This window comes from Pantherophis guttatus, chromosome 7 (assembly GCF_059756535.1).
Source record: "Pantherophis guttatus breed Tessera chromosome 7, ASM5975653v1, whole genome shotgun sequence".
NCBI lineage: Eukaryota > Metazoa > Chordata > Lepidosauria > Squamata > Colubridae > Pantherophis > Pantherophis guttatus.
Genome location: NC_142069.1, coordinates 37095345 through 37123141, shown reverse-complemented (window position 1 = coordinate 37123141; position 27797 = coordinate 37095345). Strand labels below are relative to the sequence as shown.

The following is a 27797-nucleotide window of genomic DNA, read 5'->3' as shown; positions in this document are numbered from 1 at the left end:
AATCATCTTGACAAAACTGCTTATGCCTGTGATATAGGCACTACTACTAAGGAAGACGGAACACCCAATAATATTTGTAGGCCTCACCGTTACTTCATGATACAATCATTTAAGCATGACACTTGCCTATATTTTTAACTCTGAAAGACTATGCAGTGGATCATTTTTTCCACAGAAAATGCACTGCATTTTTATGACGAATTGAATATTGGGCCAATGCTTTATGCATAAGGATCTCTGGACTGGGATGCTAACACAAAGCACTGGAAAAGGACTTTTACAATGGATCTAGCAGGGGAAGAAAGGCGTGGAAGGGGGAGAAATCTCTGTGGCGTGAAGCTCTCAAATAAATATACTCAACTTCTTTATATTTCTATATAGTGTGGTAGAATGCTATCATCACTAAGTCTTTCCTTGTCAGAAACTGTTTTGCTCCTTTGAATTTCACATGACTTTCTAAGTCTCCCTTCCTAGGGATGTGCACAACTCGAGATTTTGTCACACAAGCCCACATTGCCTAAATCATGCCATTTACATCTATGGTGATCTCATATAGTCTTTTCTAGGGAGTGTACTTTACACACATTTAAGATTCCAATGCATCTAACACTTCAAACAGGGCAGAGAGCATGAACAGACTGATTTTACAACAGAAATGTGTTACCACAAAAATGGGGTGGAATCACTACTTCATAGATAGAGAACATAAAAACATTTTATTTAGCATTTTGAAATATTAGACTCATAATTGTAGATTCTTGCATACTTTTGGAAAGATAATTAAAAATAAAAGCTTCCCTATTTTAATTAACTAGCCAGTCAATCTTTTTAAATTGTTAACTAAATACATCAGAAAAATGTCATGTTTAAAATATGTTATCTGCTGGACAGTGCATAATGCCAGCAAACTGAAACAAATTTCTTATCAATTGGAGAATCCAAGTTTATAAGCCACTTTCTAGAAAGAAAAAAAATGATACTTAGAGACATAACGAGTTTCATATCCAAAATGTGATTTTAAAAGTGAATAAATAGAACCCTAACCCTATTCTATTGACAACAGAATTAAGATCTAATAGCATTAGAACCAGAATCATAATGAAGAAATGTAAGTTATCATCTTTGAATGATAAAATTAAAATTAAAAAGTAACTGAGGTCAGTGGTCACTATCTTGGATATTATACTTTGATTATTGTGTATGTTAAGAGGTGTAAAAGACTTTTAGTTTAGATCTTTAACTTGAAAGAATGAATGCAAATATTTCCCTCCCTTTTTCTAATGTTCTTTCAGATTTTACCAGCTTGCCAAGCCTTCGGTTATATTGTTGATACATTAGCTAAAACTATAGTAATACGAAATATTTATCACTCAGCGCAATATGGAAAACATGTTAGTTAAACATATTGGTTTGATTACTGATTTAACCAAATCATAATTAAGCTTTTGAGTCAGCTCTAAAATAATCACTGTAAAAACAGCATTTCTGTTTTTAATGAAGAAAATGTTTAATTCAGAAAGCCACAATGAAAAGAATCTATATTTAAATTAGAAACTTAATTTAAATATAGATTCTTAAATTGACAATTAAAATATTATTTCAAATTTTACTGTAATTTCCACAAATACTGGCATTCATACAGATTGTTATAAATGAAGGAAATTAAGTACTTTTTCCTCCTTTTGTTTACTGTCATGCACAATTCCGTTTTTAAACAGGAAAAGAGAAATCTGGGGAAGTCAAGAGCTTTCCCATTGTACTCAGTTTTGGAGCATTGTGCAGATTAATAAGCAGCATTAAATGAAGGTGTCATGAGTAAGACATGGTCTTTCCAAAGCTATACATTTCAAACTAAAGCCTATATTACCATATTTTCAGTTGTAGCTCAATTTCCAAGGTTGTTACAAAAATCTGCCTAACTTTGATTTCCCAGTAACCTTGAAGTCCAAAGAGAGGAAATGCTCTTGAAGAATATTTACCTACTTCCTGGGCCATTATTTATTATTTAACTTTTAGTATTACAACTTTCATTCACACAAGTGTTCTGCAAACAGTAAATAAAGTTATTTTATGGCTAGCCAATTCAATACAAGGAAATGACATCACTTGAGTGAAGAAACCAATTTTGGGTACACCTATATCTGCTGTTTGTATTAAGTTCTTTCTAAAAAGCAATTTGTGCCAGGAAGAAATGCTATTCAAAACAGTGAAGCCATATATTTTTATGCAACAAATTACATTAAAATTCCAATGATTTCCAAACAGTTGCTAAACGTGACTCAAATAGTTGAATAGTTTACAACCAAGATCCCTCAAGGACTACTTCTGCTTCATAATTGACTTTCTTGATCACAAAGGACTGCACTAAAGTTCTCTGCTACGTCATACTGAAGGCTGAAGTACATTTTGTGGGAACGAAGCAAAGGGGTTTTAAGAGGTCAGATCTAACCTCTGGAATATCCTTTCCTGACAAGTTGTTGGGCAAAATCTTTGGATTGTGCAAAGCTCCAATATGGCACATTCTAGAAAAATAGTCTATATTGCAGAAATTAGATATATAGAAAGAATAAATAGAAAGAGTGGAGTGAATTTATCTGATGGTTATATACATTGAAAAATGCTACACTATTTTGCCTCACTGCCTATCTACCAAATGAAACAACAGCATAATTATTTAGCTTTGCTAAAATAATGACTATAGACTTCTTTGAGCTTTCTCTTTGCTAGATCACAATCATGTCTGTCTTACTAATAGCTAGAAAAAGACAAAGAACAGTGCCTTTTGTGTTTTTAGAACTGGATTTGGGGGGAATGGACACTATTTTGTTTTTATTTGCTTTCTTATTTCTTCCCAGCAAGTTTTGGGAAATATGTATTTATTAAGAATACATTAAAATACATTTTGTCCTAGTTGACTGACAATTCTAATTCTAACCCTAGAGAGATACACTGCCTATTACAAATCTATTTATAAATGCTTGTATCAGACTCTAAATTATGTTTGTTCATCTCATGGTTTCATATTTTGAGAAGTTGCTGCAATATTATTTTGATTGTCTGGAATTGTCATCATCATAGCTATTGGAATCAAACACATATTATATTAACCTATAATATGGCTTGGACTTTCAGGCTTAGTGTGAACCCATCCAATAGTGGCTTTTTCCATAAAGTAGAACAAAGCCAACCATGGCTTGTCACAACATATAAATGCAGTCGCAATGTACCATGGACTATGCTGTTTTTCCTGTAATTTTAAAATCAACAGACATTTCAGAATCCTTAGATTTGGGTGTGACAGAACAATTTTCAGATAAAGGTATTTAAAAAAGAAAGAGGAAAAGAAAATCAAGTACTAAATTCAAAGTAGGCAGCATTCTGTCTAGTCTCATACTTTTCTTTATTCAGATAAAAACATTTAAATGTCAGCAAATCTGTTAAGGAAGCTGAAATTGCTCTAGGCTTATTTTCCTACTTCCTTTTAATTATACCTATAGAGTGCTTTGTGATAAAACATATTTACAAACAGAAAATAGCTCTAATGACTGCCACAACTGAACTTGTTGTCAAACACTATAATGCTTGAATAACTTTCCTCAATGCATTAGACTTCAGATGTGTTGGAGTATACCATTCCTAACAGCCTATCTAACCAGAAAAATTAGTTTCCTGCTTGGAAGTTATAAGAAATGCAATACTTCGTCTGCCAGAATTCTATGCCCGTGTCCTTTCACCATATATCCCTAAAATACCTAAAGGGAATCAGAATAATTAGATCTGATTTACAAGAAAGAAATACAATATTATATCAAAACTAACTTTCTTCAACCTGCTCCTTTCCAGCTGTGTCAGATTACTTCATCTCCAGTAGCTAACTGGCCAGAATTGATGGAAATTCTATCTAGGACATGTTATGTTTTATACATTATGCATTCAAAATAACTTTCAATTAAAAAAAATAAGATTAAATCTGTTGTACAGGATCTGTTACTCTGAACATCAATAGCTTTACTTTAAAACACCCTAACAGGCACAAAAGTAATGCAAACAAATCCCAAGTCTTTTGTTAGGATAATGCCTCTCCTATGAGATTACCTCCATAGATATCCGTCTGTGTATCCTGTTCCTGAGACAAACACCTGTTGGGGATTGAACTTCATCAGATGATGTTCCAGAAGCTTGGTCACTTTCACCATCTGATCCCATTTTTAGGTTTTCGTGTACGATATCTAAATTGAACAAAAGCAATAATTATTTAACTGATACTTGAGAAAGGACTTTTCATCACCCTCAGTGATAGTTCTCAGGCTTTAACGCAACTCTCTGTCAGTAGACAGCAAACCAGCTTTCTCTCTGTTATTCTTTGGCAGGTGACAAATAGATTTTTATTTAGACAGTTTACCTGTAGTTGTTTGTGTGCATATATTAATTTAATTTTGTTCTTTTATCTGTATTTTATTGTCAGTCACTCAGATTATCTTTGGAAAAAACATAATATAAATTCAAACCAAATTACAGATTATTAGTACTTTGGAATTATAAAATATTAGTTCGGTTACAACACTTTTGTCCTGTCCTGTATCATTAATTGATAACTGATCTTTCTTTAAATTCATAATTTAAAAAAAACCAAAAGTAGTAATGTATTTTGATACAGCAAGAAAAAAGAGCTGTATTAAATTAAAATAGACATAAAATTCTGATCTTCCAAATATTCAATTTAAAAGAAGACATTTATTAAGAGATGATAAGAAAGAGAAATTGAACTTAGAGAAATGTTCGGTGACAGACATCTTCAAATAGCATTGGTAATTTGCCAATAACTACAGTATTTGCTACAGTAAATATCAAACTCAAAGCTGCTAAAAATGTTCTTCCCTGAACAACAGAAGAAAATGGCAAAAAAAATAACATTTTTTCTAATAAGAAGTACCTGGTGTCTTTGATTAGCTGCTATATGAACCTTTTAGATATAACAGTGACTGGAAAATAGATGGCATATGTGGGGGTAGTTTGACCAATGTTCAACCATCATATTTCTAAATTTAGCAAAACTAGTTTGCAAACAAGTTTTGCAAAATAATTCAAGTTATACTGTAGAAATATCCAATTACATGGTAATCATTTCACCTCTTCCTACCCTCTGCACCTTTCCTGTTATCATCCCCCAATGCTCTCCTTTCAATTCTTCCATTTTAGGGGAGGACTCTGTGAGTGCTTTGGAACACTACACTGACCTCCAGCTGCCCATAATTTTTATTTTCAGAAAAGGAAAGGTTTTTGGGTCCTGAGAGGGCCAAACACATACTGTATAGTAAAAATGGCACTTGGCCACAGACAATCAACTTCACTTTGAAAGATTTCCTCCCATCCAACCTCCAACCCACACAGAGAGAGTTATCATTGGGCACTTTCTACAAACAGGAGTAATCTTGTTAATCTCCAATATATGTTAGATTAAACTATAAAAAAGTCTGAGGGAGATGAGCAGTTAAGAAATATAAAATATAAATAAATAATTAATAAAAGACCATTAAAACATTTTGGTACTTTTTATGTACATCAGTACTACTAGTTAATAATAAATAGCATTTCAAAGGACATTAAATTTGAATCAGGTATAATGCAAGTAAAACAAAGTGTAATAAAATAAGATAGTCTTGTATATATGACAATATGCATTTTAATAAAATATATAGGAAACATTGAAGAAAATGAAGACAAGCTCACCTATAGATATTTTGTTTTCAGAGCTAATGTTCAAGATACCAAAATTTTTAATCATTCAGTTTTTAAATATACAAAAGAGACTTCTGTGACTATTTTTACGTTACAATTCTGAAGCTTACAGTTCATCAGAAGTGACAATTGTCTTCTGAGATGGATTTGCTTTGGTCTACAGAATTGCAAAAAAAAATCTTTAATCCCAAATAAGCTTTTATTTACTTGAAAAGCAAAAATGATTTTTAAATTAACAAAAAGCACTGCACAGTAAAAATAATTCAAATTAGTCAAAAAAGCCTCTTTGTTAAAGCTTATTTAACACACTTGCCTGAATGAATTAAGTTACAGATGCAGGAAATGGGCCAGACCAATCTTTACATCTCTCCTTATCAGATAAAACAATACACTGTTCACAAGAAATGTTTGTATTTCACAAGTTTATTGACATAAAAATTACACTTCTGAGAAACCTAATTCAGACAAAGAACAGGCAAGTCTGTCAGTTAATTTTTCTGTAAGGGTAGGAAGAAGACCTGATGCACTCATGAATATTTAAGCAATATGCCATGGATACAGTAACATAAATCCATATAATTGATTTAGACAACAATATAATTGAAAACGGATGGTTTGCTGATAGATATAGGAAAGAAACTGGATTGGCTATGAGCTCTGGGCAAGCAGATTTTCACAGCTGTCAGTTCAAGCTAATGAGCTCAAGGTACCCTGTATTATCTTTTCTTCCCACTTAGGAAAGCCATTCATAAATGTTTATCATATGAATGGGAAAAGGAAATGAAAATAAGACTGTTGCTGTAGCAATGTCCGTATATAAACTTAAGATACCATACTCTTTATATCTGTGTGCAGTTTGGCTCAACATACTTGCAAAAGGATACATGAAAGTGAAACTAGAGTAGCACACTTTCAAGAAAATACTAGAAGGAGGAATAGAAGATTGATAAAGGCATAGCTCTTTATATTTAAATGTTTTTTGGCATAAGATGCAGTACTGGGTCCAAGGTCCTGGAGGATGTTGATTTTAATTTATCACCTTTGTGTGACAAAATGGGAAGAGGCTTGCAGGCTCTCTTTCCATTGCTCTACTTGTATTTTGGAACAGCTTCTCTAAAACAATGATTTATCCCTTCTTTCTTTAAATTATTAAAAAATGAATTTCATTGGGGAACTGTGAAGGGATTAGTTGAGGCTATTGCTTGATTGTGTAATTATTTGTTAATTTGAGTATCTGTAAATGTGTAATTTTGTAAAACATGTTGATTGTTTATATACTGTAGATGTTCATTGTAATTTACTGGGTCAATGTTAACAGCCAAGTGTCATTTTTGATTGTAGAGGGAAAATCTAATAAATGAAAAATTATGGTACCCAAGTTCATGGTAAACTGGCCATGAATCACTATTAATTTTGATGTCTGGACAGACTTTACTGAATAAGAATCATACAATAAGCAAAGGCTGCTAGGTTGTAACACTGGAGAACTGTCACTGTTTTGTAAGACCGTCTCTACTTGTGAGTTTCTTAAGTACATTGAATGGCTACTGTCCAATAGAAAATGTTGAAAAATGTACTCTTGACCTGAAGCAACCGAAGGAGAATTAACACCCAGCTGTTGTAGTACTAGCACAATGTGGAGTTTGGATTGTTTCCTGGTTTATTTAGTTAATCAGCAAGGTACCATACAATTCTTCTAATATCATAGCCATATTTGAAATCTCTGCTTTACACCATTTGATATGCAATGAACATATCTAATATATTAATATGGAGCTGGTATTACACAGGACTGTTATACTACAGTTATTATAGCATGAAGGTAAATTAATAGGTTTATTAATTTAAACCTATTAATTTAAAGGATATTAAAAACACACATTACCTAATCTGCTCCCATTTCGTGGCATTGCCATAAAAGAACCCAGACTGCCCCCTATAACGCTGTGTGGTCTTCGTAATGGAGGCTTTTTGAAGGATCCTGTATACTGATGAAGAAATGAGTGCATGCTGTGTGATGTTGGAGGTCTGCCATTCTTCACAATGGGTTCTATGATTTGCCAGCACCAGCCAGTTCATCCCACAACAGGGAAATTCAGCAACATGTTGAGAAAGAAAACAGTAGAATCACCATACAGCCATATTTGAAGCACTAATGTAAATTGTCTAGAAGCAGAATATTAACTTTTCTTTGGGGCATAAGACACATTTCTCAACTATCTTGCCTACCTACTCCCTCAGCCATGATGCCTGACAAATGGAGGGAGCCTCTTCTCTGGTGCTGGATCAGTTATAGTGAAAGTCATCTCTAATTGACTGAGAGCGCGCTAAAAGGACAGGGTTGTTTTGTAAACTTAAAGTACATCACTATCTTTAATACTAAAAGCAAGCTTTAAGTAATGAGAAAGAAAAGCTCTGATTGGATTTTAGTTACCAAATATATAGTGAAGCCGTAACATATACCACCAAATTGACTAAAGTTGGCGCATAAGTGCCTGGCAAGAAGACTTCCTAAAATAAATGGCCAAAACTTGTACTAAAGAAAATTTTAAAGTATTACAGAGGACACCAAATGAGTAGAGGTTAATTTGGGTGCAAAATGGTCAAGGAAAGGGAAAAGAAGGGGAAATATAATGATATGAAAAAAGAGAGGAAGTGCTGTGACGGTGGCTTTCATTTTTTTCCTCATATAATTCCTGATATATCCCCATAACTATTAACTATACTATTTATGGGGGAAAAACATGAAGATATTAGCATTCTGCTTAACAACAGGTAGCATACAATGAATCAAATGTTAATACCACATTTTATACTGTCTTGCATTTGATAGTGCTCCAACACATTGTGAAACATAGGAAGTTTGGGGGGGGGGTGTCCTTGGTGCTCTCTGGATTGCTTTCTTGTAGATGTTTCATTACCCAAACTAGGTAACATCATCAGTGCATTGGCACTGTAATACAATTTGGGTAATGAAATATTGGCAAAAAAACAACCAAGCTCAGAGAGCACTAAGGACCCCTCATTTCAACCCTGAGCTACAAATATTTTCTTCTATCGGTACATAGAAAGTTAATAGGAGCATTCAACCATTTGCAAACCATTGTGAAAATCTTCTGATGGCTACATAATGTTAACAGAGTTTATAAAAAGACTCTTCCTATTGCTCAACCACAATCCATTTGTGTTCATTTAAGAATAATGTTTAGCAACTCATCTTCTTTTCTCTGAAGCAAGCCATAGGGTGGTTTGTCAGGCATCCTATATTTTACGTGACTCTCATAATAGCTTTGGTTAGAATCAGAGTGAGTTCCAGTGCTCCCAAAACATAATGTTTAGTCAGCATTTTTCATATAAAAACACCCTAACAAGAATTGGAAGAATTCCCTCTTGTAATCTGACAATGCATACTCAAAATCAAAAGGCAGAAGAAACAGAAATAGCTATATTTGATAGTCACAGTCATCATCATCACTATCACCATCATCACCATAATTTCATGATGCTGATACAGTGGGGCAAAAAAAATATTTAGTCAGCCACCAATTGTGCAAGTTCTCCCACTTAAAAAGATGAGAGAGGCCTGTAATTGACTTCATAGGTAGACCTCAACTATGAGAGACAAAATGAGAAAACAAATCCAGACAATCACATTGTCTGATTTGGAAAGAATTTATTTGCAAATTATGGTGGAAAATAAGTATTTAGTCACCTACAAACAAGCAAGATTTCTGGCTCTCACAGACCTGTAACTTCTTTTTTAAGAGGCTCCTCTGTCCTCCATTCATTACCTGTATTAATGGCACCTGTTTGAACTTGTTATCAGTATAAAAGACACCTGTCCACAACCTCAAACAGTCACACTCCAAACTCCACTATGGTGAAGACCAAAGAGCTGTCGAAGGACACCAGAAACAAAATTGTAGACCTGCACCAGGCTGGGAAGACTGAATCTGCAATAGGCAAGCAGCTTGGTGTGAAGAAATCAACTGTGGGAGCAAGAATTAGAAAATGGAAGACATACAAGACCACTGATAATCTCCCTCGATCTGGGGCTCCCGCAAGATCTCATCCCGTGGGGTCAAAATGATCACAAGAACGGTGAGCAAAAATCCCAGAACCACAATGGGGGGACCTAGTGAATGACCTGCAGAGAGCTGGGACCAACGTAACCATCAGTAACACACTACGCTGCCAGGGACTCAGATCCTGCAGTGCCAGACGTGTCCCCCTGCTTAAGCCAGTACATGTCCGGGCCCATCTGAAGTTTGCTAGAGAGCATTTGGATGATCCAGAAGAGGATTGGTAGAATGTCATATGGTCAGATGAAACCAAAGTAGAACTGTTTGGTAGAAACACAACTCGTCGTATTTGGAGGAAAGAGAATGCTGAGTTGCATCCAAAGAACACCATACCTACTGTGAAGCATGGGGGTGGCAACATCATGCTTTGGGGCTGTTTCTTTGCAAAGGAACCAGGACGACTGATCCGTGTACAGGAAAGAATGAATGGGGCCATGTATCGTGAGATTTTGAGTGCAAACTTCCTTCCATCAGCAAGGGCATTGAAGATGAAACGTGGCTGGGTCTTTCAGCACGACAATGATCCCAAACACACCGCCCGGGCAACGAAGGAGTGGCTTCGTAAGAAGCATTTCAAGGTCCTGGAGTGGCCTAGCCAGTCTTCAGATCTCAACACCATAGAAAACCTTTGGAGGGAGTTGAAAGTCCGTGTTGCCCAGCGACAGCCCCAAAACATCACTGCTCTAGAGGAGATCTGCATGGAGGAATGGGCCAACATACCAGCAACAGTGTGTTGCTGGTATGAAGACTTACAGAAAACAGTGTGTTGCTTGTGAAGACTTACAGAAAACGTTTCACCTCTGTCATTGCCAACAAAGGATATATAACAAAGTATTGAGATGAATTTTTGATATTGACCAAATACTTATTTTCCACCATAATTTGCAAATAAATTCTTTCCAAATCAGACAATGTGATTGTCTGGATTTGTTTTCTCATTTTGTCTCTCATAGTTGAGGTCTACCTATGATGTCAATTTCAGGCCTCTCTCATCTTTTTAAGTGGGAGAACTTGCACAATTGGTGGCTGACTAAATATTTTTTTGCCCCACTGTACCAGTGTAGTCAAGACTGGTATTTTATTCTTTCTGAAGTCTTAGACCATTACAGTCAGGGAATTCTAGATAATTTCTAGATTTGATAATAAGGGATTTGCTTGTCAGATATGTGGGCATTTCACTGCTCATGTAAGACATGAGAAACAATAATGAGTAAGATGTGAAAGCTTGGAAAAAACAGGATAAGCAATTTTCTCCCACACACTTGCTTTATTTTTTCCAGTTCTAAATACCTTTAAAAATTTCCCCTTCTTTGCAAAGGTCTCAATCTATGGTTCAAATACTTCATTTATTTACAATATTTGTAACACATCCCCACCCTAACAGTCTCTGAATGGAGTACAACAAAATCAATCATAAAAGACAAATACAAAAATAAAAGCTCAATATAAATAAATCAAGTAATATATCGTTACTGTATTTTTCAGAGTATAAGATGCACCTTTTTCCCGCCAAAAAGAGGGTGAAAATCTGGGTGTCTTATACTCTGAATGTAGCCCCACCCAGCCTTGCAAACAGAGATTTCAGAGGCTGAAAGAAGCTTCTGAAAGAAGCTTCAGAAAAAAAGCCTCAGAAATGAAGCTTCAGAAAAAGAGCCTCCAAACAGAGCTTCAGAAAAAAAGCCTCTGAAAGGCTTTTTATCTAAAATAATATGGCAAGCAACAAAAGAAGAATCAGTGAAGGTTCTAACCAAACTATGCTAACAAAACTGGAGAATGACACAATAACCAACAGATTGGAAGAGGTTAATCTATACCAAAGAAAGGAGATTGAACAGAGTACAGATAGTCCTTCAGAATAAAAGCCTCTGAAAGAAGCTTCAGAAAAAAAGCCTCAAAACACAGAAAAAAACAGAGCTTTTTTCTGAAGCTGTTTCGGAGGCTTTAAGAGGCAGAAAAAAAAGTTTCAAAAGTTTCAGAGGCAGAAAAAAAAAGCAAGGCACAGAGCTCACAACCAACGAACCTGTTGTTAAAATTCACCTCTGGGAACAGCTGATTGGGGGTATTCTGGGAGGCCGATCCACCCATCAATCAGCTCTTTTCTTATTTTCCTCCCCCAAAAACTAAGGTGCGTTTTATACTCCGGTGAGTCTTACACTCCGAAAAATATGGCATTTATTTACTGTATATCCTGATATTATTATTTTTATTTATTTTTATAAATAATGTAAGTCAGCAAACATACCTAATATTACTTGCCCCTCCTATTTTTCCCACAACAACCCTGTGGGGTGAGCTGGACTGAGAGTGAGTGACTGACCCAAGGCTCAGCCAGTTTTTCATGCTTGGACCAGAATTTATAATCTCCTGGTTTTTAATCTTATGCCTTAACTACTAGACCAAACAGCAAAATAATCTAATCTAATCTAATCTAATCTAATCTAATCTAATCTATGAATGCACACTGATTTAACTTGTTTATGAAATGCCAACTGGTACAGCCATTTGTATCTCTTGACAGAGGGCATTTCATAAAATGGGAACGATCAAGAGAATATTACTATCACTGGGTCTATGCTCCATATATCTTATTAGAATTGAAGAGCTGCACCAAGTCCTCATTTGATGACCCAGTGGATGAGTTCAATTCTGCCATATATTATTTATATATGTTGGAGCTATCCCAGAGACTGCTTTAAAGATTAAAAAAACCCTGACATCATTAAGTGAAATGTAAACTTTTCTTTATGTGGCGTCATTTCCTTACTCTGGGTAGCTTCTTGTCTAATGCCTTGTGATGAATTCTCATATGGAGCAAGTCACAATTCCCTAAAGGAGGAGGATGTCTACACACAATTTAATCTATCTGGAAAAGAAGCAAAACTGTGTCCATATGATACATGAGTAGTTACCAGGTAATAACAATTGTTTGCAGTGGGCACTGATCTGTGTTTGCAGTGGGGGACTGATTTGATAACTCTGCTCTCACTTTATTCATAAGAGAGGAACAAAGGAGGCAGCAGTATTTTCACTCAATTCAAAATGAAGCAGTTGCTTAGGAACAAGATGAGGAAGCATTTTATATAACAAGATCATGAATTAAACCCTTTGGCAGTAGAAAGATGTGGAAGCTCTACCGAACTTTCTTCTTGTAGTGCATTGTTATTTGTGAAGTATTATGTATGTCTATTGAATCACTTTCAAAATAAAGGGCAATGATGCCCTTAGCAGAACATAGCACTGCAATATGAAATCTATTTTGAGACATATAGGCAGGGTACACAGCAAACAATAAACTGCTCCATATTGGTGCCGTAAGATAAATCCCAAGGGCATTATTTAATGATCTTCTGAAACAATTTTAACTTGAGTCCTATACTGTACAATGTGTTTGGTTATTAAAACAACATGTATGTTGTAATAATTGTAAACCTCCTTTAATATTGGAATAAACAGAAAGATTAAACTCAATAATAATCAAAAGCTTATTATCATTTGTGAATCATAATCTACAAATCTTATATTATAAATTGTTAGTTTCATACTTTAAACTTTACTTTAACTCGCCACAATCTTATTTTTGTTGCCAAAATAAAAGCATGGTACCCCCTCTGAATACAAGAAATGTTCAATTTATGTCCAATCGTTTAACAACCATTTGAAGTTACAAAAGTACTGAAAAAACTGAGTTATGGTCAGATTTTGCACTTACAATTGTAGTAGTGGCCCCGCAGCCACATGATAAAAATCCAGACACTCGGCAACCAGCATGTATTTATGGCTGTTGCAGTGTCCCAGGGTCACATGACTGTCATTTAAAACTTCCTGAGGGTTCCATCCAACAAGCAAAGTCAATGGCTGGACCAAAGGATTGATATGGGTGGCAGAGAAGGGGAACAATGACAGGAAACGTGTGGTGATGTAAATACACAGAATGCTGTGACTAAAGTAAGTAATCACAGCATTTGTGTGATTATGTTATCCTGTACATATTGTTGTTTTGGTATCATTATAGTTTGCTGCAGATGCCAGTGGAATTAATTTGAAACAGTTTTCAACGTACTGGTTTACCTTTGCAGCCAGCTACTATATGGTGGTTCAAAAGGCAAAACTTATTTTTGTACTTTTCTTGAAGTACGTACAACTTGGGGTACTATACTAATTTGGAAAAGACAATTTAGACGATTTTGTCAGTCAGGTGCTCAGTTCATGTTCCCACACATCCTGAAGCACCTTTTCTAAACTGAATGAAGCATTCCACTCTCAAATTACTTATATAGAACCTTTGAAGTGCTAAGAGCAGTTTAGATAATGATCACTGAAACAATGCATGTCGGCATTTCTATATATTGCACCATGTTATAAGTTAGGGTAGAGAGAAGGAAAATGTGTCTATACCTGTTAAACAAAATTAGAATTCCAAATTTCTACTACAGAATGGAAAACCATTTTGTAATAATTCATATATGAAGTTGAACTAAGTAACTATAGTTTAATTAATGTTTGTTAAATCTGATTATCCTATTCTAAATCTGAATGTTATATGGGAACTCATTACAGTCTCAGGGTACACTAGGTATCTATTCTATGCTGGAGCAGGACTGATAACTGTCATATTTACTTGTAGTAGTTTGCATTTCAATTGTTTCCTTTTTTCCTTTCTACCTATGCTCAGATACCTAATGTTCTCTTTGCTTCTGCAATGATTCTTTTTATCTAAAAGATTTTAGTTCCCATGTATCCATACTCACTTAAAAATGGAGTTTACAGCAAGAATCTGTTATTCAGGACATCACAGTAACAGTTCTATCCATTAACTTTAAAATAACTTCCTATTTAATAGCACATGGAAGCTACAAATTATAAGGGAAAAGTGAAATACAAGTAACAAGGGCTCTTCTACCATGAATGCCTGTATGCAAAAGTTCTAGTGAAACTCATGTTCCAACTAGTCCTAAATCAGCGGAAGCAGATATAACCTCTATACTGTATATGTTTAAACATCACATCCTGAAGGGAGGCATGGTGGCTCAGTGGCTTAATGACGCTGGAGATGGTCTCTGCTCCAGCAGTTCGAGCCCTACCATCACATAGTGGGGTGAGTGCCCGTCACTCATCTTAGCTTCTGCCCACCTAGCAATTTGAAAGGATGTTCTATGCAAGTAGATAAATAGATACCACTTCGGTGGGGGAGACGAGCTGGTGCTTCATGAAGGTGGTCAGATTCCTACCAACTCTGAACCGTCCCAATTTTGACATTCATTTGTGAGGCAGCTCCACTGGAGGGAGGAAGGCCTTGAATGATGCTACAGGAAGAGCTGCTCATCTTTCTTTCTGTTGCAAAGCTAGCTCTCCCTGCTGTGGTGCATCTTGGGAAGAGTGCGAGTGTGTACCACAACAGAGCTAGTAAATTGGCAGCCAAGCTACTATTCTGCATTAACATTGTAGTCTCGTGGCTAATGTAACAACGCCATACGCTAATAAGTATAATAATAATAATAATAATAATAATAATAATAATAATAATAATAACAACAACAACAACAACAACAACAACAACATCCTGAATACTTATTTTTAACCATTTTTTTTAGTCTTTTTATTATTGCTTTTGGATTTCCTCTTTTCTTGCAAAACTCTCTAGTTTAGAAATACTTTCTAAACCTATTCTTAATATGCATTAATACGCTTCAAATTTGAGCTCTGACAGTTTTTCAGCAGTATTTAACTTTGAGGAGTGTGAAGGGCAAGCCAACATTTTTTATTTTTCTTTCTTGTACTGTAAATACTTCATGACTGAATTCGAGGTACATTTCAAGCTTTTTCTCTTACTGAAATATCTAACTTTCAGCTTCCATTTCTGAAGAAGATTAGCTCTTGAAGACTGTCCTTTTACAGGAATTCCTGTCCAGTTACAGGAAAAGCTATTATTTCTGACAAATGAGGTATTAGAAAGCACCAACCAAAAGGATTTCTACATTTTGCATCTGTCAGTCACTGTTTTCTTCTTTTACATTTACAGATAACTGCACATAAATGCTAAATATGCATTTCAAGGAAGAAGTCATGTAAATTTGTACTACTCAGAGTTGCAACATTTTCTGCTTGTTTAGGGATTAATTGAAACACATAATTTGACCAAGGATATTTAAACTTTCACATATAATTGTAAATGTATGGAAGAGCAGGCTGGTGAAAAAAATTAGAGGTATTTCTGCCTCTCCTCTTTCAGCCTTCTCCCCAGCATCAGCATGGCAGAGTTACCTATAAATCTGTAACCTTGAAGTAGGTAAGGGAGGAGAAAAGAGGAGATGTGTGTTTTGGAAGCTTTGCAGCCAGCAACAAACAGAGAAAGTAACTAAATAAAAGAATATATTTTTCCTCCACAGAAACTGAATAGCCCAAAGGAAAAAGAAGAGGCACAGCACAGCAAAACAAAACAAAACACAGCAAGGCACAATGTGGGAAGGCGCAAGTGCTTTACGCAGTGCCCATTAATAAAGAAGAAAAAGGTAGAAGAAATCCTAAAGAGAGAGAGAGGAATTAAAGACAGACCAATGTCTCCAAGGGGAAAACACTGCTCTATGGGCACTAAAAATATAGAAATAATAGTAATTGTATAACAGCAATAGTAAAAGAAATAAGAGATGATATAAAGGCAATAGAAAGCACTCACATATACTGTAGATTTGTATATCTCTTTTTTATATGTTGAGTTTTTTGCCAAAAGATCTCCCTAATCCCTCTGTGTCTGTCTCTCTCTCTCTGTGTGTGTGTGTGTGTGTGTGTGTGTGTGTGTGTGTGTGTGTGTCTATTCTCTGTTTTAATCCCAGCCTTTCCATAATGGCTGGCAAACAGCCACTTACAGATAAATGAATTGTGACCACTACTAAGGGAAATGATTTCCATGAAATTTAGAGAATAATGAGAAGCAAATTTTACTGTACAGTGGTTTTAAAAAAGTCAACAAAAAGCTTTAGTTGACAAGATCTTACCTTCCTATTTGCAAAAATGTATTAGTTTCTGAATCAGAGCAAGATCAGGAGAACTAGGTAGGATATTATGTAAGAGAATATTGCCCAGCAGGTAACTTGGGGTGGTGGTGGTGGTAGAGGACATATATGACATTCTGAGAACACACCGTTGATCTTTTTTTTCCTTTTTTTTTCAGATATCACTGTAAGGCTGCTTATTTATATGTGGAAGAGCTGCCTGGAGTGCCCAGCCAGTCATAAAGCAACTGCTTGGAGAAATGAGCTCCCTTCCTCTTGACTCTTGCAATTTACCTTTGCCTTCTTTTCAGGGCAGGCTGGCACATTTCCAAGCTGTAGCAACTGATAATTCCGCTTTCTAAGAATAACTGTGCATCTTATCTGGAGACAAGAGCACTATGTAGCATATCACCCTCTTATTTCATTTAATTAAAGTCAAACAAAAATGGCATAAATGAGAAAGCAACCTTGGTAGTTGCCAAGGGAAATTACAATTGAGATACACTGCCTATCTCAGAACAGGGATTTAATAGCCTCCAGAGCTCTCTATTTTCTTTCAATAGATACCTAAAAAGAGATTAATTTTATATGAATCTGTCAATGATCCTCCTTTCATCTCTAGTTTCCTCTAGGCTAGTATTACAGGTAGTCTTCGATTTACAATAGTTTCTTTAGTGACTGTTCAAAGCTACAACGGCACTGAAAAAAGTGACTTATGACTATTTTCCACACATACGACTGTTGCAGCATCTCCATGGTCATGGTGATCAAAATTTAAATGCTTGGCAACTAACTCATATTTGTGACGGTTGCAGTGTCCCCGGATTATGTCAACACCTTTTACGACCCTCTGGCAAACAAAGACAATGGGGAAGCCAGATTCATTTAACTGTGTTACTAATTTAACAACTGCAGCGATTCACAACAACTGTGGCAAGAAAGGTCGTAAAATGGGGCAAAATTCACTTAAATGCCTTACTTAGCAACATAAATTTTTGGCTCAATTGTGGTTGTAAGTTAACGACTACCTGTACATCAGCTTTCCTTTTTAAAAATAATTTTGATTGAAATTAAAAAAATATATAATGGAAATTCTGAAAAAACTACCGGTAAAAAATAAAATAGAATAGAAAGTAAAAGAAAAACAAAAAGAGAAAAAAGGAAGAGGAAGAAGTAAAAATAAGAAACAGAGAAAATAAATATTTAAAGCAATCACTTCTAATTTTCATCACAAGTACAAACTTAGTGATTCTTCACCCCTATAAGATTCAATGCAAGTATCTCTTTGGAATGCAAAATGGGTGGCATATAAATTTAATAAATACATAAATAGATAAATCTCTTATTCCCATAATCTATCCCTTATCCACAAATCATTAACATTTCACTTCTGGTGTCAGTAAAAGTCCATAAAAGGTTTCCAGAGTTTTATAAAATATGTCTTATTTTAATTTTGGTCAAATAAATTTGTACTTTTTTTTTGGCTTCTAACAGTCTTGTGATTTCTTTAACATCTTTTGGAAATAATCTATCCATAGTAGAAGACATCTTTGCTGACATTGTAGCTGCTAGTTTTTGTCCCCATTCAACTATCTCCTGGAGTATTTCAAATGTCATATTATTTTCTGTTCTTTTATCCCAATGCTGATCGAAGACAAAATATAAGCCTTTTAATTTTTCTGTTTCCGTCTAGGTCTCGAATCTTTAGTAATAAAATCTTGGATTTCTGTTATAACTTCAGGTAGACTAAAATTTTTGTTCCCATTAATGTGCTATTTATGTAATTATTTTCAAAATCTTATAGGAAAAGTCCTAATAGTCCAAATTCATCTGTTCTCTTAATTTGTTTATACTTTCTTCAATTAAAGTCCTATTTAGCTATTCTATTTAGCTATTTTGCTGTTCTTTTTTAAACTCAGTTATTTTTTAAAAATTCTGAAATGAAGATAAACTTACCAGTTTTATCAAATTTGCAATGTACAATTCACCAGTTGCTTTGCAAATTTGTTATTTTGAAGAACCCTACTAGCAGTGTCCTTAAAAAGGCTCTGCTGTGGTTAAGCCTATGTTGGCTTCCCTTCATCTCCTGGCACCCAAACTCTTGGGAAACCGCTGTGATGTGCTCTCCTCATGAGAAGCAAGGATTCTTTTTATCTGCATAAGTTCTGTGGAACCAGCCTACTTGCTGGTCCTTCAGTCATGGCCATAATCTTGTTTCTGTCCATTCAGAGATACGCTAGCTCACCATTCATCACCTGGAAATCCAGTACTACACCATTTTTCAAAGATTGCATGAGAAATCAAGCCTTTGATCTGAAACTCTTTTAGATTTACAAGGAACTGAATCTGAGAGACTGTATATGCAAAATACGATCTTTCTGCCTGAAATACATATTTCAAAAAATTATTTAAACCAAGATACTGTACCAGCAGTGATGTCCTGAGTCACTTCTACCAGTTCATGGAAGTCGATTGTTAAATTTCTTGGATTTTTGCAAGCTGAATGAGTCACAACACCCAGCAATGACAGGAATGGAACTGGCAAAGCTGGTTATCATATGTTTAACAGCATACCACTGTATACCAGTGAAAGAAAGATGCACTACTTCTTTGTATTACCCATAATATATGTTTAGTGCAGAATCTTTACTTCAGCAAAGAAATTCTGAACATCTTAAGTATTTGTAGTTCTTATAGATCTGTATCATCTTATTAGATGGAATATACTTTTCAACCCATACAATTCCATCTGTTAAAGTACATTAATATCAACTTTTTATTCAGCAATAGTAAACATCCAGCAGACTGCAAACATAGCTTTCACTTTTAAACAAAACTTCTCCACAACTGAAATTTCAAATAGCTGCAAAACACTGAAAATAAAATGCAATATGAAACAGAGCTTTAGCACTCAATAGCTGAGTATATCTGCTGATACTAGTAGGAATGGAATGATGCAGGATTTTTGCAACCCAATGTACAATTCAATATTTTTTAAATAAACAAAACTGCAATTTGGTAGCATTCAATTAAAACATGTTCTTCAGTAATAATAAATTGAACAAAACACATTAGAAATATTTTATGAAAATAAAATATTATAGTTATCCAAACTAAAATGAATGACTACACTAATTCCAAACTCATAATTCACCTTGTTAAGGTAATTATTATCAATAATAGCATGTTCATTTTTCTAAATACTTTAGAAAAATAATAAATATGGTGCATGTACTTACCGTTATCTTTGTTGCTGTTCTCTTCAATTGTCATTTGTTCAGCTAGTTCAGAAAGTGACTCATCAATAGTCTGACTCCCACGCAGTGTTAAAGAAAGTCTTCTCTTAAACTTTTTCATTCTACCAGCTATAAGCCTGGCTTGAGAAAGCCTATTTAGAAAAAAAACAGTGCAAACTGAATTTATCTGAGTTTAAAGGAATTATTATCTAAATTTATACGCCACCTGACTATCAGCAATTCACTGTAGCTAAGAGAAAACTATTTCCATAATCAGGAAAAATATATTTATTGTTGCTTTTATCTATCAATATGTATTTCATAATTAAAAACCGCTTTAATGGAACAGCTAAGAGCTGGAATAAAGAATTTGGAAATATCAGTAGAACTGAAATTCTACCTCTGTTAAAGGAACTAACAAAACAACAATAATTGCTTAATAAAGATAAATCTCTACAATGGTTAATGTATTTCCAAATAATTGGAAAAGTAAAAAGTGACATCAAAGAAGGAGGATATACCATTAGAAAGATGACAGAATTTGAAATATTTATACAATTTTGACAATTTAGTAGGATGAATTTATAATTGATATTTAAATATGATATGGAGACTGGACGAATTAAAAATTGCATGATAAAATGGATGCAAAACTATGGGAAAAAATCAATACAATTTTCACCAAGCTACAATTTGAAGGAAAATTGGTACAAAATATTCTACACATGCTATAATTGTCCGTGATTGCCAAGATGAACGAATCACACAATAAATACTAGAAATGCCACAATAAAGGAACATTGACTCAAAGAAACATACAAATCCTACAGAAAATTCTGAAAATAAGATTCAGATTAAAACCACACATACTTTTATTAGGTATAATCACAGAAAATGCAAACAAAAAAGCTTCATAATTTATTAAGACAAATGCTGATAGTGCCAAGAATTAGTCTGGTACAACACCGGAAAAGAGAAACTGTGCCAACAATGTAAGAATGGGAGACTAAGAGAATATGCAGCAATGAAATATTCGCTGTACATATTCACAGCAAAATGATGGGGTTGAACATTTAGGAGTAGATGCTGTTTTTATTTATAAATGATATAGTTGCCTGCTGAGAAATCCAATTTGGTCTAATAGTTAAGGTGCTGGGCTATGAATGAGGAACTAAATTCTAATCGTGACTTAGGTTTGGAAGTCAGCTGGGTGAGTTTGAGTAGTCACTCCCTCTCAAATCTAGATAGAAATGGCAACTACTGCTGAAAATGTTGTCATGAAAATTGCAAGGGCTTGTCCAGGTAATTCTCAGGAGTAAAAAATTGCTTCCAAGTTGAATCATTGATCTCATTAAAAAGCCTGTCTGATTCAAGCTTCCAATAGGAGACGTTATCCCTTCCCTGTAGTGCTCAGCTTAAGAGAGAGAAAGAGAGATATATCAGAAAGAGAATGTGGGAGACAAAAGTAAAATTACAGAAAGAATACAAAAAGGGTGGTGGAAAGAATGGATGTCCCAATTCACTTTTTTCTCTGCCCCTTTGCCACTGTTTACTTTAGTATTCCCTCAAAGGAATGTATTTTTTGATAGCCACAAGGTTTTTTTCTTATCCCTGCTCAAACTTTTATAAAATCCTTATTTTTGCTATTATCACCTCAAACTAAAGAAGCAAGAGCTGTACATTAGTGCTAAAACCCAAAGAAAATACTAATCTAAAAATGTCAAAATTTAGTTCACAATTTAAATCTGCGTAATATACAGTTCCACTGAACTTATTGTTTTTATTGTTATCCCAATCTCTCCCCAAGCATAGCTTTGTATGTAGCTTTCTTAAATACATTTTGCTTTATAGAAACACCATGAAACACGAATGACAGACACAAGTGGATATTATGTAGATTACTGTTATATGGTATGCCTCAATGGATTCCTTTTTGGTGGACCATGCAATTTTTGGTTCTAAAAGAGACTTCTTTTACATCCCTTTCCATTTCCCGGCCAACTTCCACCTCAAAATGCTAGCAAAAACAAAAAGCAAGCCCACACACAATTTTTATGGATTGTAGCCTGAGCTGCATTTAATCATCAATCTGTAAGAGGGTATGAGTCAGTGTGCACTTCTAGAAAAGTGCTCAGTTTCTATATGGCTTCCAATTTATTTCACTAGCTCTCAAAAGTTAACAGCAGAGTCAAGTCATTCTTAGCTATCAAACTTGTATCAGAAGGCAATTGTTTGTTAAATTTGAAAACATCCACAGCTACTCTTCTATTTTCAGAAAGATAAATAGAAAAATTTCAAAAAGGAAAGGCAGCAACTTCCACAAAGAATAAGATATAATTTGATTTTTTTATCTTTCATGATGTAAAAATCATATTTTATCTAACCTTCTGACTACAGAATTTAGTTTTCAAATGCTATTAAAAATGATTAGAATTTTTAAAAAAATCATATCAGAAATAATCAAGAGTAGATGCTATCAATAAAATTCATTCTTATTCAAAAACTCTGTATCAAATAACACACTTTTCTTACCACTGGTTCTACATCTGCTATACTAAAATATCTGTAATTTTTATACCAATTAAAAAATCAAAAGAATGAATGGAAAATCTTAAACATTCCTGAATGACACTCAAATTTCTGATATTTAAATATCAAAGGTAGATAATCAACATAGAGGTTCTTGAAAGGATAAAATTAAGGCTAATAGTGTCCTAAAATGAATGAGAAAAGAATAACCTAATCAATAATTGAATGCCTGTGTAATGTGTCAAAAAATGGTTGGCATCAGCAACAGAACTCTGGAAAAAACTTTATAGAAAAGATTTCTGATGATGTCACAGTTCCATTGGAGTATGGTAATTGTTCTCAATAAGAAATGATTTTTAACAGCTTACTGATGAATTATTCTTTGGGACTCATAAGAAATGATTGGAATGAATTTCCAATTTTTACAAATACAGATTATGGAACGGGCATTGGTCCTACCTGATACGCCATTTCTCGTAGAACTGGTAGAGAGAATCCAGGAATGGGTGTTGCTCTGTTCGTCTTCTGCCTGGAGACTGAGCACATGATCTTTATTTCCATTTATGGTCACTCCTCCCTCGTCTGGTGATTCCCCAGTTCGGTGAAGGCATAGCGATGAATAGACACATGACCTGCAAAAATAGTCACCCCTCCCGGACTGTGGACCAGACGTTAGTTAGGGTAGGGCTGGATTCTCTCCATCAGCTCTACGAGAAATGGTGTATCAGGTAGGACCAATGTCCATTCTCCCTAGAGCTGGATCGAGAGAATCCAGGAATGGAACATACCAAAGCTGGCCTGTCCCAACGGGTGGGCAGCAGTCTGGTCCTAAGTCCCCATGGCATTATGAACCCTCTGGAGGACTTGTCCCCCAAAGGCCGCTTCAGCTGAAGTGAAGGTGTCCAATTTATAATGCCTGATGAAAGGAATTGGGGAGGACCATGTAGCTGCTCGACACCCCTCAATAGAAGCCTGTATCACCCACGCTGCCGTTGTGGCCGCGCTTCTGGTGGAATGTGCCATTACACACCCAGGCACTGGGAGGGCCTGAACCTCGTACACCTTGGCAATCCAAGCCCTAATCCACCATCCCACCTTTGAAGGAGCTTATCGTAGATGGCTGAAAGGAAACAAAGATTCCATCTTCCTGAAGGAAGACGTTTGCTTGATGTAAATCCGAGGTAACATCCAAGGTATTCCACCTCTGCTCCAGGGCATGTTTTGGGCCTGGGCAGAAGTTGGGCAAAATCAGCTCCTGGAACCAGGAGTTGACCTTGGGGATGAAAGAAGGGTCGAGCCTCAGGACCACCCTGTCTGGGTGGAAGATACAGAGGTCTTGCCTCACAGAAAGAGCCGCCAGTTCAGAAATCCTTCTGGCTGATGTAATAGCCACAAGGAAGGCCACCTTAAAGGTTAGGAATCGCAGACTGGCCGATCTTAATGGCTCAAAGGGACTCTCCATGAGGGCCTGTAAAACCTTCGTCAGGTCCCAAGTGGGATACCTGTGGACCACAAGAGGTCACAAGTTAATGGCGCCCCTGAGGAATCTGCGCACAGTAGGATGCTTGGCGAGGGATTCTAGGCTCCCACATGACAAAACATCTTGATGTATCCTAACATCTTCTGGGGGAATTGTTTCTTGCATCTGGTGAAGCCAGAACAAAGAAGCCCTATTAAAAAATGAAGCTGATGTGGCGGCCTTAATTGCAGCCGCCTGTTGGGCCTTGTGCAAGGTCAGTTCCGCTTTCGTATCATCTGCCTTTAAACAATCAATTGCATCCGCTGGTAGGAGTGCAACAGATGTCAAGGCAGCCACCAGTTTATCCACTATAGGAATCTGCAAGGCTTCAGAGAGGTCTGCAGCAACATTGTACAGCTTCCTTTCTGACCTTGACGGAGGAACACCCTTTCCTGGATTGCTCCACTACCTCTGGACCACATCCAGAAAGAGCTTGGGGATGGGACTACCTCTGCCTCAACAGTTGGCTCTGAAGAGCCGAGGTAGCGCAGTGGTTAGAGTGCAGTACTGCAGCTACTTCAGCTGACTGCTAGTTCAGCAGATCAGCGGATCAAATCTCACCGGCTCGAGGTTGACTCAGCCTTCCATCCTTCCGAGGTGGATAAAATGAGGACCCAGATTGTTGGGGGCAATATGCTATTTAGTATACTGTCTTTGGTGTCAGCTGCCCAGAGTCCTCAGAGAGTGGGTGGCATAGAAATATGACTAATAAAATAAAATAAAATAATAAATAAAGTGACCGGAATCCCCAGGACTCGGGGTTGAGTCTGGAACTGGATCAGACTCCAAATTTGTTATGGCTTTGGCCTTACGTAGCAAGGACTTGAACAAGTCCAGTTTAAAGAGGCCTGTGAAAGGCGATGGATCCGGGTTGATCCCCTCATCCTCCGAAAAGGCCATAAACTCTTCCTCCTCAGCCGAGGAGTCACTGCTCCTAATGGAAGGAGCTAGAGAGTGAAGACTCTGAAGATCCAACCAGGCGTCTTGAGGCATGGGTTGCAGTTGTTGGGGCTGGTAATAGGAAACTCCCTGGGGAGGTTGATTCCTTTGCTGCAAGCCTGCAGCTATTCCCTGTGTAATAGCTTGGGAAATAATCAATTTCAAATGTTCAGGCAATTCAGAACCAGTTTCCTTCTCTGGGCAATCCCCGCTGCAGTAGGAGTAAAGGTAGTCTCAGGCATAGCTCTGGGAGGAGGGAGTGGCTCCTCTGTTCCTGCTACAGGCAAGCTGGGATTTGCAAGAGAAAAGGTTTCAGCCCTAGCAATTACTTCTCCTAAAGTTGGAGAACACGACTCTCTGGTGCCATCTGGTGACCAGGCGCAATGAGAACCTGCCTACAAAAGGCCTGGATCATTAGTAGGACCCAATGGCCATCCTTCCTGAGGGCAGGAAAATTCCACTCCTCCCTTAGGAGAACCTCCCCGATCCTGGATTTTCTTAGCCTTGTGTATCTTGGCCATTTCTTTTTCAATGGCTTTTTGATGCCATTTTGCGTCCTTTTCGGCCATCTTGGAGCCTCTGCCACTTGAAGTGGCTGCCGTATGGCTCCTAGTTGTTGCTCCCCTGGCCGCTGCTCTTGCCTCTGGGTTGGGGAAGCTCTAGGGCAAGCCCTACTGTCCCATATCTGAGGCTGCCAGCTGGTGGAAGGCGCCCAAGATGCCATTTTCCACCACATCGATAGGCAGACTGGCCCACAACGGGCTGCTGCTGCAGCTCAAATCTGCACTCCCACGCGCTCCCGCTGCTTCGCAGTGTGCCCAGATGTGCCCAAACTGGGCAGTGACTGAGTCCCTCTCCGCCTTCATGGCGGGAATGCCTGGCCTCAACTTGGAATTGAGCCCAATTTAAAAGGCCTCTTACCACCGATTGTGGCTGGCAGAGACCTCAGCTGAATGCAAGCCGGAAAAAAAAGACCAGTTAGCCGCCTGATCGCTCAGAGTGATCTGCCAATAACCAAAGATTTCTCCCCCTTATTTTGCTCACGATTGGGAGATCCGGAATCGAAGGCAAAGCTCATCTCTTCTGCGCTGAAGAGTGAACTGAAAGACGAGGGAGGAGTGACCATAAAAGGAAATAAAGATCACCCTTCTCCAGGCAGAAGAACAGAGCAACACCCATTCCTGGATTCTCTCAAGCCAGCTCTAGGGAGAATCTACATGTTTTCTTATAGGTGAAATGCAAATTTATACTTATTGAAAATAGTTTTCTGTGTTTCTCTTGACTTTCCACTTATGTGGTATATCTTATGCTAATTTGGGATAGGTTTGGACATAGTCTCTCTCTAAATAGAGGAAGATACAACAGAATAACAGGTATAGGAAAGTGTCCCCCACCCCCAAAAAAGCAATCTCTGCACCTAAATCTTAACATCTGATGGGGAAAACCAGATTGTATCTCTCCATCTGCCGTGCCAATTTGATGAAGAAGAAGTACAATCATTCACTTCTTATTAAGAGAAACAGAACATGCAACTTGTCAATTGGAGAAAAAGAAATAGAAAGAAAGATATGGAAAAAATGATCTGCTGGAAAGGAGGTACACAGAATTTGTTCCAAATTCCCTCTGTAATAAATAAGATAAACTAACTTTGATTTGTAGCACCTATTTGTAAAAACTAAGTATGGTGAGGGAGAACCAGTATTTCTCAGGTCACAATGGGCCATTACATGAATAATTAATTAAATTTAAATTAAATATATACATTAATGGAAAATACAGGAGGAAAAAGATTAGAGTTTAGAATTGACCTATATATTTTACTTCTTTGCACTGCCCAAAGCAATTCATTTTTGTGTAAATGTTTTCATTCTTGTCTTTAATAAAGAATGTCATCTAGCAGAATTGCATCTGGCAATCTTCTGCAAGTTAAACCAATTGCTGAACACTGAATTAAATCATTCCATGCTGTGATATGAACCTTGATAGCGTGATGTGCGATATTCAATGTCTATAACTATGGAATTAGATCTTTCGGCAAGACACCAAGGATTAAAATATAATTATAGATTACCTTTACTCTTACAGTACTAGTAACTTTCTCTAGCATCAGAAACAAATAGTAACCCAAACAGACTAGTTAATATAGATGATAAACGAGTTGGTCAAGTAGGATAGGACAGAATGTATTACAACCATCAGTCATCATACTAGCTCCTGGTATGAAGTACCAAACAGCTACTTCAACCTCAGTCCTCTGACACTGAACACTAAGCTCTTGGCCTGACAAATATATGGGAATCCAAGCATATTTACTTCCCTTCCCATCTCAGATATGAATTATTCTATTGTAGGAGGTGATTCTATTGTTTTAGTTATTAACTGATTATGTCACACATTGAAAGTGAAACATGCAAATAACTACCAAATATTATAAAAATTTAAAAAGTTGAATCCATTTCTTTAAAAAAAGCACTTCTCTATTTAATAAAGTTCTTAATATGGGTCAAACACTATGACAAGAAGCCATGGATTCCTGCCATTCTATGAAAAAGGAATAATCTCCCCATTTAACACAACCCATACAAATTGTAGAAGCCATGCATCCTCATTAATATGGCACAATGTATTATATAATAACCAATAGCCAACACTATTATTACAGACATTTAGATTCATAATTACACTAAGGCATAGGACTCCCTTAAACAATGGTTTGCTTATTCAAGAAAACGTGATATAGTTCAGTGTGAAAGATATGTAGTAA

At 36.3% G+C, this 27797-nt stretch overlaps 1 protein-coding gene across 2 annotated transcripts in view; it reads right to left on the bottom strand.

The window, feature by feature from the left end:
* The window catches only part of CDK17 (cyclin dependent kinase 17), a 79560-nt gene that overhangs the window by 22335 nt on the left and 29428 nt on the right, over positions 1–27797 (bottom strand). For both annotated transcript variants that reach the window (XM_034403169.3, XM_034403170.3), the window contains exons 2-4: positions 20050–20198; positions 7625–7789; positions 4096–4229 (exon numbers count right to left, since the gene is read on the bottom strand). In XM_034403169.3, the coding sequence (XP_034259060.1) occupies positions 4096–4229; positions 7625–7789; positions 20050–20167 (417 nt within the window). In that variant the 5' untranslated portion in view covers positions 20168–20198. The remainder of the gene's footprint in view (positions 1–4095; positions 4230–7624; positions 7790–20049; positions 20199–27797) is intronic.